The sequence below is a fragment of the Musca autumnalis genome, unplaced genomic scaffold, assembly GCF_047663935.1.
Source record: "Musca autumnalis isolate F117 unplaced genomic scaffold, ASM4766393v1 scaffold_1, whole genome shotgun sequence".
Taxonomy (NCBI): Eukaryota; Metazoa; Arthropoda; class Insecta; order Diptera; family Muscidae; genus Musca; species Musca autumnalis.
Genome location: NW_027411644.1, coordinates 38,170,096 through 38,181,498, shown reverse-complemented (window position 1 = coordinate 38,181,498; position 11,403 = coordinate 38,170,096). Strand labels below are relative to the sequence as shown.

At 36.9% G+C, this 11,403-nt stretch overlaps 1 protein-coding gene across 1 annotated transcript; it reads left to right on the top strand.

Moving 5' to 3' along the window:
• The first annotated feature begins 1,894 nt into the window (after window positions 1-1,894).
• On the top strand, window positions 1,895-10,689 carry LOC141399638 (uncharacterized). The gene is made up of 2 exons (XM_073979142.1): window positions 1,895-2,015; window positions 9,752-10,689. The coding sequence occupies exon 2, from the start codon at window positions 9,754-9,756 to the stop codon at window positions 10,687-10,689; it is 936 nt and encodes a 311-aa protein (XP_073835243.1). The 5' UTR covers window positions 1,895-2,015; window positions 9,752-9,753.
• The last annotated feature ends 714 nt before the right edge of the window (window positions 10,690-11,403 follow it).

Sequence of the window (11,403 nt, the reverse complement as noted above, 5' to 3'; positions counted from 1 at the left end):
AATAATATTGATACTGTATGGTCAAGGACCATACCGGTCATAATTACTTTGGTCGAACCTGTTGTTTGTCAAATTTGTCATTTACTTTGGGCTAGCGGTTCGCAAATATACATATATATTTACATATTTATGCAACTGCTAGTCTATTCCCTTTGCTGCCTTCCAATAGCATTGGAAAACATAGTTATGCTTTAAAAGCGATCAAGGCAGCAAAGGGATTTCAGTTTCTCACCGGTATTTCAAGCGCACGTTACTCTCACAGTGAACACAAGTTACAATAACACAATTTGTTACAACATAAAATCTGCTCAAGTCACATACATATTGTTAAAAGAACAGAAAGTGAACATAAAATAATCACAAGTACAAACTAGAAATTACACACAAGAAACAATCACATTTTGTTAAACACAAAACATAAAAGTTGTTAACCATCTTTGTACATATAACACGTAATTGCATACAAAAACAAAAATCACAAAGTTTAAAATATTTACTTAAAACCTAATTAAAATCACAACACATTTTGTACAGAACAGTTAAAAGTGAAAACTAGCCTAAATTGCACATTACTTAAACATATTTAAAACCTAAAACTATGTAAAACTTAAATCTATCTAAAATCTAAACCTACCTAAAGAATCTAAAACTAGTTAAAATCTAATATTGCACGAAGTATATTGCATTACCCACCAATTTGTATAAAAAAGAACCTAGCCTGAATTAAATATATTGCACTAAAAATTTCACTAATTAAAACCTAATCTCAAAACAACACAAAATTGAATTGTACATACACATACAAACCACATTGAATTACAAATAAAACCACTCACTATACTTTGTACAAATATTAAAACGAAAAACGAAAATCTTATCATTTGTGAGAAAACGGAAAATTAAAACATTAAAAAGGTTTGTAAAGAAACATTTGGTCCATACGAGCCAGATTTGTGTTTTTTAAAAATCATTTAAAAATTGCGTATAGTGCTGGAAAAAGAAAAAAATAAAATTTCATTGCCAAAATAATTTAATAAAAGAGAATAAAAATTGAACTAAGCCCCTAGTGAACCGTTCAGTGAACACCGGCAAATTGAACGCATAAAGAGAAATAAATAAAAACATCAAAACAATTAGTGACAGTGAAAATATAAATGAATTCAATTACGAAAAAATTAAAAGAAATATAAATAAATTTGAAAAAAATAGAACAGTGAGTGGTTAAAACAATAAAAACAACAAACACAGCATAAGACAGTGAAAAAAGTGCAAAAATAATATATAACAACAACAAGTGCAAAAGTGGAATAATACAAGAAATAGAAATATTGGAAATATACAACAAAAACATAAAGATAGATCGGTGAGAGAAAATTGGAAAAAGTGAGAACATGGAATACAAAAATAGTGGAAAAACACAAAAAAGTTAAAATACAAAGAAATTAACAAAAAATTAAAAACAATAAATAAACTGTGCAAAATAAATATAACATAAAAGTGTCAAATTAATACCGGTTATGTACAACAACAACAACAACAACGAAACAGTGCATAAAAGACAGTGAATACAACAACAACATAAACAGTGACATTTAAATTTGTGGAAAGTAAATACATAAGGAGAGTGCAAATTAACTACATTTACAGTGGAACCCACATACATTGAACACGAAAGGCAAACAGTGGAACCTTAATAAAAATCATAATTTAGTTTTTTTCAAACATAAAAAAAACACAAATACATAAACAAAATCAATTTTTTTTTCACAAATATAAAGTTCATTTTACATAATTATTTTTCAACAAATACCAACAAAACAACAAAAAATTAACAAATAACAATACGGTACGGGTCGCAAAAACAAATTAAAATAAAGAGCAATCCAACAGTCAACAACAAAAGCGGAGAGCCACGGAGAACAGGACCGACAAGAAGAAGCAAAGGAGCCAAGAGAGTGGTAACAAATCACACACATATACACATACACATTTTTGTCCACTAAAAAGGAAACAAAGTGAGTACCCATGAAATTTTTGTTGTTGGCGTGATTCAAAGGATACAGGGTGCGGCAAAATACGGTACCGACTCTGTATTACCCTTGATGACGCGTCCCAGTATTGGATAATTTGACGCTAGAGACACAAAAATACCCAATCTCTGGATAAAGGACTGACGTTGACCCATTAACGATTACGAGGGAATACACATACACGTCCGCACAAACACATACGAAACTTGCTCTCTTTTTACTTGTTTCACATACAATTGTTTGGAATTTTGGAAACTTTTTTTGGATAAGCCTACACATACACGTACAAATCCAGACCTTTTCGCTCTCTTCTCGTAAAATTGTGGACTTTTTACTAAATATTGGAAGAAAAGAGAAATTTTATTGGAAACGTTTTGGAATTTTGAGAAGTTAGCATCCAAAGCTTGGAAATTAGAGCTAAAATCTACACATACAATCGCATAACCTAGAAATCTTGCTCACACATACATTGGAAATTGGGAATTTGGTGTTAAAATCTTGGCAAAATAGACACACATACATACAAAACGTGAACCATTTATAAAAAAAAGGTTGGAAATTTAGAAAATTGTTGGAAATTTTGCTCTATTTGTGGAAAGTTGGAACATTTTAACACTTTTTCTCTCTCGTACTCTCTTGTGTCCGTCCGAATACAGTGGGAACTGTGGAATCTGACCCGCCTTTTTGAACGCTTTAAATGAAAGCATAACCTGTTAGCCATTTTGAAAACAATACAAACTCACAGTTTTTGGAAATTTTACATAACTATGGAAAGTTGCCATCTCATTTTGAGGAATTTTTTACATTACATACACAAACAAGTTTTTATATGAAAATTTTGGCGCAATCTTTGGCATCATAGTGTTGCAAAGACATATTTTTTCTCACTCTCTTTTGAAAAATTTTACAAAAATTACATACACCAATACATAAGCGTACATCTGAAACTTATGGCGCATTTTTTGGCGGCATAATTTCACAAATTCATAACCTCATAAAAACATGCAAGCTTTTTGGGAATATTGAACTCCTTGTTTTTAACTCTTGCAATCCCAATACTGGGAATACTCTCAAAAATTCATAACCAAACTAAATTTTTGCAATTTGGCGCGGATTTGCGGCGTCATATTGATGACACAACAACATTTAGAGGAATTTACATAAAAATAACCCATCTTTTGTTGGAAGAATTACAATAACTTACAATACAAACCTAATATAAACAACTATTTGGAAATTCAAGCGCAGATTTTGGCGTCACTTATACAAAACAACATAACCTTACTAAACATATATTTTTTTGCGGATTTTGTTTACACATAACCCTATAGGGAAAATACTTTACATAATCGCCATATTACATTACCCTATATACAAATTCCGATAACCGTTGGAGAAGCGTGGCGTCATTGTCATACACAACCGAGTAAATACAATACAAGCGTGAACACACTTGGAGGTTAGATAACCTCACTTTATAAACTCAACATTTATGAATATTTCATCCTTTATTATATTTACCAATTGATAAAACATTTACTTTGCTCAAAAGCATTTACTTTTGTTTTATGAAACATTTTTGTTTGAAACTCTGAACATTTACTTCCCCAAACATTTTCACCTGTGGAACAGTTTGCTGGGACTTGTTGAGTACATGTATTGTCTCAACAAAAAACTTTAAAACTTTGGAAAAATCTAATTTTGGATATTACACTGGCTAAAATTAAATAAAATCCTCCTGTAAGCGGAATCTTAAGTGATTTTATAAAATTTTGATAAATTGTGCTTCTAAAATTGACACGTTGCTGAACCCATGAAGTGACAACCCAACAAACATTTTTTGAACAATCTTTTGTGGATAAAATTTATTTAAAATTTTTAAATTTTTTTTTGCTCATTTGTGCTTCTTATCGTGTTGTGGACCATCAAGAGTTGCCTTTTTGTCGTATTTTGCACATTTCTGACTCAATTTGGAAAACTTTACTCAACTTTTTTGGAACAATTGCATACAATTCTATTGCTTTTCTCGCCACTATTTTTTTATGCTCGTTTTGGAAGAATTTTTCTTGTCGAAGTTAAATTTTTTGGCGATTTTAAGAGATATTTGATTACAAATATTTCTTTTTCTCTCACAAAAACCTCGATAGTGATTTTAAAACCATTTAAGATCATTTTGACTCCTCAAATTATTCGTCGTTGATTTTATAATTTGGAAAATAACATCCGAAATTTTGAAAACTCAAAATTTTTTTGGATTTGTTGCAAAACCAAAAGGAACAAGTTTGTCCTCGTCATTGGGCGACTTTGTCAAATTCTTGCTAAGCAAAAATCTGTTTGAAAGTTTGACCCTTCACTTACCAAAATGGACAAATCTTTATGCGAAAAGTTTGCGAATTGCGTGAATGATCTTAGTGATTACACGTCAATTTTAGCAATCGCGAACCAGATAGACGACATACATTCACTGGAGTCATCACGAGTGAAACTGGATGCGGTGTTCGATCAAGTCAAACGAGCTTATGAGGAGTGTCGAGACTATGTTCCTGAAGCCGAGGAAAAACCGATCGATAAAAATAAATTAAGGAAACATTATTTGGAAGCAATGGACGTCTACAAAAAGGCGATTGGTGCACTTAACGGACAAATACAAACAGTTAAACTGAATGAGAAGGAAGAAAAGGCCAAACGAGAATCCCAAATGGAACAAAAAGCCAGCACAGAACCCGATTTCACCCCGATTTCGAGATTGCCGCCATGTGATACGGAGTCTTTCAAAGGAGGATACGCGGCCTGGCCAACCTTCAGAGATTTATTCACAGCCATATACATAAAGAGCTCCAAAATGAGTAACGTGGAAAAGCTTTTTCATCTCATGCAGAAAACAACAGGCGAAGCTCAGGAAATTATAAGCCACGTGCCTTTAACAAATGACGGGTTTGAGGTAGCCTGGAAACTTTTGATAGACCGATATGAGAACAGGAGGATGCAGGTAAACGAGCAACTCAAAATACTTTTCAATCTCCCAAACGTTACCACTGATTCAAGTTTCACAATACAAAAGTTGCAGAGAACAGTAAATACTTGCGTTCAGACATTGGAAACACTAAAAATTCCAGTTTCTGGATGGGATCCAATTCTAATTTATCTGTGTTCCAGCAAATTACCCAGATCCTTTTTGGAGGAATTTGAAAATTCGCTGGAGGATTGCAAAACTTTGCCATCATGGGAAGATTTCAATAAATATCTTACTCATAAATTCAAAACCATGGAGTCGGTGGGAAATATTAAGCCGAACTTTTCTAAATATAGTCAACCTAAAGTGGAGCAAAATAAAAGGATGAGATACACCAACAGTTTCCAAACAAGTACATTTCAGAAACCTCAAAATCAGAGCGCTATGGGAAAAAATAAAGCCAATTTCTCTCAACAACCCAAGCAACAATATCAGAATACTTGCCAACTTTGCAAGGCAAATCATTTTATTCGAGATTGTGCACAATTTTTGGCCAAAAATGTGAATGACAGAATTCACGTTGTCAAAAATTCTCACTTATGCTATAATTGTCTATCTTCCAATCACGGAGTTAAAGAATGCAAGAGTCGTTTTGGCTGTAGGAATTGCAGTCAACGACATCATACCATGCTTCACAAAGGTACGGAGAACCGAACCGCAATACAAACCCTAGAACGAGATGGAGAACGCCCTAGTACAAGTACTTCAACTCTAACTACATTCATACAGTCCACTTCGAATGAAAAACCACTAAATACAACTACTTTGACTCTCCAGGATAATGGAAACAACAAACAAAGTTCTGGAGAAACCTTGCTTTTTACGGCTCTTGTGCGAATTGAAGCAAATGGCCAATTTTATGACGCCAGAGCAATAATTGACTCTGGGTCTCAGTCTACATTTATTACAGAAAAGCTCAAAAATCGATTAAGTTTGCCAACAAGAAAGAACCTTGTACACGTCTCAGGCATAAATCAACTTGTTGCAGAAACATCAAATAGATCTTGCGTTTTTACTTTACGATCACGAGTCGAACCCAGCTTTAAATTGGAAGTTTGGGCACCCGTGTTAAAATCGTTACCATCTAATTTGCCGCCATATACTTTGGATAAGACTCAACTAAGAGATGCCACGAATATGGAGTTAGCAGATCCTAAATTCTATATCAGCCAACCAGTCGATCTGTTAATTGGAATGGATATAGGACCACTTATCTTTACAATTGGAGCTCCGATGAAATCAATTGGTACTCTATTAGCCCAAAAAACAGTTTTTGGATGGATTATTGGCGGACCATTGCTAGATGAATCACAGAAACAACGACAAATTACACTTTGCAATACAGTTTCCTTAGAGAAAATATTGACACGTTTTTGGGAGGTGGAAGAAACCCCAAAACAGGTTTTGAGGTCAGAGGATGATGTCTTTTGCGAACAAAATTACATGGAAACCACTCGAAGAAATCCAGAGGGTCGATACATAGTTACCCTCCCTTTTAAAAAATACGAGGAGCTCGGAGAATCGAGGAATATAGCACTGGCGCAATTCTATAGGATGGAAAGAAAACTAATGAAAACTCCTGACATTAAGGAACTTTATGATAAAACTATCCTGGAATATCTTGAGCTAGGACACATGCGAAAGATTTCTGCACAGGACATTAGCAAAGCTCCGAACTATTACCTACCTCATCATGCGGTTATCAGACCCGATAAGATCACATCGAAACTTAGGGTTGTTTTCAATGCTTCGAGTCCAACATCAAATAAGAAGAGCCTGAATGATAACTTATTTGCTGGACCAATCTTACAACAAGATATTGTGTTACAAGTACTGAAATGGCGATTCTTCAGATATGTATTTAATGCCGATGTGACAAAAATGTACCGGCAAATATTGTTGAACCCCAAGCAAACCCAATTCCAAAGGATTCTATTTAGAAAATCTCTCAATGATCCTGTTGAAGACTACGAATTACTTACGGTCACTTTTGGAGTGAATTGCGCACCTTTTCTAGCTCTGCGAACTCTAATACAACTAGCGGAAGACATAAAGGATACTTACCCTCTAGCATCAAAAATAATATTGGAAAATTTATATGTCGATGATGTGTTAGCCGGAGGGCACACATTACAAGATACAATCAATTCTCGGAAAGAACTCATTTCTGCAATGGAATCTGCAGGATTCGAGCTAATGAAATGGACATCAAATGACCCACAGATTATTAGTGATTTACCTGCAGAAAAATTACTTCCTGTAAACCTACTTGATATTTCCGAGGATGCATCTACAAAAACCTTAGGGATACGTTGGAATATCTCAGGAGATTTCTTCACATTCAACCCTCCAGACATGGAAAATAAGGATTCATATACAAAAAGAGAAGTACTTTCAACGATCGCGAAATTATTCGATCCATGTGGTTGGCTCGCGCCTATTGTAGTGGTAGCGAAGCTAGTCATGCAACAAGTATGGCTAGATAAGATAACCTGGGATGATATTCTGAAACCCCTTACAATGCTAAATTGGAAAAACTTCGTCAAAAATAGTTGCGAGATAGAACACTTGAAAATACCAAGATGGATTCATTTCTCACCAGACACAAACATCGAAATACATGGATTTTGCGACGCATCAGAGAGTGCCTACGCAGCCGCCTTGTACATAAGAATTGAAAAATCGAATAACGAAATTGAAACTTTTTTGCTAACGGCCAAAACTAGAGTTGCGCCTATTAAAAAAATCTCTCTTCCACGGCTGGAACTATGCGGAGCCGTTTTACTGTCGAAGTTGACGCATACGATCTTAAAAAATCTTCAAATCTCAAACTTTTCATTACACTATTGGACTGACTCTACAATAGTCCTTGCCTGGCTCAAGAAACCGCCTTGCCATTGGTCAACTTTCGTCGGGAATAGAGTATCAGAGATTTTAGACAATGTGGGGAACGAAAATTGGCATCATATTGACTCAGAGGATAACCCAGCAGACATTGCTAGTCGCGGTTGCTCGCCTAATGAACTAAATAGTCATCATTTATGGTGGCATGGCCCACACTGGTTAAAATTACAGAAATCCAGTTGGCCATTAAAGGAAGTTAATGAAGAAACTAATCTAGAAGCGAAAACTGTAAAAGTTCTGGCGATTAGTATCGATGAATATCCCTTGCAGAATTTTTCCTCTCTATCAAAACTTTATCGAACATATGCTTATGCTTTGAGATTTTGGCGGAATACCGGTGAAAATAGACGGCATCTTCGAGTTTCATCGATGGAGCTTACAGCAGAGGAAATTCAAAGCGGAAAACGAGCCGCCATTATACGAACCCAGAAATTCTACTTTCCCGATGAGTACGATGTTTTACAAAAGCGCTCTCGAATATCATCAGGCAGTTCTTTGCTAACCTTGAACCCGTTTCTAGACGCAAAAGGCATTATGCGTGCAAATGGTAGGCTCGTACAATCGCCGGCTCTCACCTACAATGAGCGGCATCCTATTATTCTGCCGTACAATGCGAAGTTGACACATTTGCTTGTTGAATTTTCACACAAGGTAACGTTACACGGTGGGAACCAGTTATTAACACGTATTTTGAGATCTGAATTCTGGATATTCAGACTGAAGCCGTTGATAAAAAAGGTTATCAACAACTGCAAACCATGTGTATTATACAAAAGTCATGCTCAAAAGCAAATTATGGCATCTCTGCCCCCCGAAAGGACGTTATTGTCGCGCCCATTCAACACAACAGGGGTCGATTTCGCGGGCCCATTCAACATCAAAAACTTCACTGGTAGAGCTTGTTTGATCACCAAAGGCTACGTCTGTGTTTTTGTCTGTTTCGCGACAAAAGCTATGCACCTCGAAGCCACCAGCGATTTATCAACTCAGTCATTCCTAGCAGCATTTTCGAGATTTATTGGTCGGCGCGGCTGCCCATCATGTATTTACTCAGACAATGGTACGAATTTTGTGGGAGCTGCGGAAATTTTGAAAAAGGAAAGACTCGCTTTTTTCAAGACTCTACAAAACTCTGTTATTCATCAAAACATACAACAAAATCTTAATTGGAAATTCATTCCTCCTGGAGCTCCCCATATGGGCGGTCTTTGGGAGGCAGGTGTCAAATCCTTTAAAACCCATTTGCGTAAATCAATTCCGAAAATGAACTTTACATTTGAGGAACTTTCTACTATTTTAATACGGATTGAAGCATGTCTGAATTCTAGACCCCTCAGTTCTGCTAGCGAAGATCCAAACGATCTATCCCCACTAACACCCGGTCACTTTTTGATTGGCACGCCAATTCTTGCTCCACCCGAACCTGATTTCTCAGATTGCGACATAAACTTAGCAAATAGATGGAAAAGGCTCAAGATTATTTCCCACAATTTTTGTCAGAGATGGGAGTTAGAGTACTTGAGGGAATTACACCGTAGAACTAAATGGAAATATCAGCAAGATAACTTAAAAGAGGGGGATTTAATAGTCATTAAAGACGACAGACTGGCTCCCAATGAGTGGAAAATGGGAAGAGTCGACAAAACATATCACGGGGTAGACACCAATGTCAGAGTTGTAGATATACGTACTAGTGGAGGAATAGTAACTCGACCCATAACGAAAGTCGTCAAATTATTTACCGACTGACTAGTCGGACCCCCTACTTGTAAAAATCTTGGTACTCGCCTCTCCCTCTTTTCAGATATGGCAGCCTATTTGCAGGATCGCAACATGCCAGCAGCCAATGGTGCACCAGTACAAGCCCGAAGACCCCGATCCCGTTCACCTGGAAGCCAGCGACAACAGCATCACCAGCAACCAGACAGAAGCCGTTCATCCCAGCGCCGTCGCCAGCAAGATGCCCGCCGTGATCGCCCCAGCTTCTGGCAGCGTGCGTGTGGTCTGTGTCAGGATGACCACGCGCTAAGTACGTGTCGCCGCTTCCTAGATATGTCACCCCATCAAAGATACGAGACAGTAGAGAGGCGAAGCTACTGTCGTAACTGTCTGGCTAGAAGCCACCTCGCACCCGACTGTACATCATTGACGAGCTGCCATAAATGCGACAATCGCCACCACACCCTTTTACATGGGGCTCCCCAAATTCAAGAGCCTCAACCGATGATTCCCGATGTAGTTGTGAGGTTCACTTGGGACCTTGTCTTTGTGCCAACAGCGATGGTACGTGTGGTGGCGGAAGAAATTGAGACGTACGCGACAATTCGAGCGCTCGTTCTTCAAGGGGCAGCAATGTCCAGGATTTCTTACTCATCCTTCAGGCGCCTGGGTTTGCGTTCATTCCTGCACAAAAACAGAAGATTTACGACATTTAAAATCATGAGTCGCAACACCAATGATACGTGGGCATTGAAGATAAACGCCCTAATTACGAATGAGCTCCCATACCGGCCATATAGCGACCCAATTATCGAGGACCCTACAGTCGACTTCCCCGCAAACCGTCTGGCCGATGTTGATCCCAGAGGTAACCTCCCAATTGAACTGGAACTAGGCGGTGACACGTACCCGGCGATAAGCAGAGAAGGCCGAATGTTTACTGGGCTGGGCGATGTTTACGGCTACGAGACGGCGTTGGGCTTCGTCATCAGCGGTCCAATTAAAAACATGGAGAGAAGCTGAGCTGAAGAGAAGCGGAGTTTATCACTGTGTCACTGTGAGGGGGAGCATGTATGGTCAAGGACCATACCGGTCATAATTACTTTGGTCGAACCTGTTGTTTGTCAAATTTGTCATTTACTTTGGGCTAGCGGTTCGCAAATATACATATATATTTACATATTTATGCAACTGCTAGTCTATTCCCTTTGCTGCCTTCCAATAGCATTGGAAAACATAGTTATGCTTTAAAAGCGATCAAGGCAGCAAAGGGATTTCAGTTTCTCACCGGTATTTCAAGCGCACGTTACTCTCACAGTGAACACAAGTTACAATAACACAATTTGTTACAACATAAAATCTGCTCAAGTCACATACATATTGTTAAAAGAACAGAAAGTGAACATAAAATAATCACAAGTACAAACTAGAAATTACACACAAGAAACAATCACATTTTGTTAAACACAAAACATAAAAGTTGTTAACCATCTTTGTACATATAACACGTAATTGCATACAAAAACAAAAATCACAAAGTTTAAAATATTTACTTAAAACCTAATTAAAATCACAACACATTTTGTACAGAACAGTTAAAAGTGAAAACTAGCCTAAATTGCACATTACTTAAACATATTTAAAACCTAAAACTATGTAAAACTTAAATCTATCTAAAATCTAAACCTACCTAAAGAATCTAAAACTAGTTAAAATCTAATATTGCACGAAGTATAT

Bases quoted from the DNA above. Each gene is read 5' to 3' on its own strand.
- LOC141399638 (XM_073979142.1), top strand. From the start codon at position 9,754: ATGGCAGCCTATTTGCAGGATCGCAACATGCCAGCAGCCAATGGTGCA.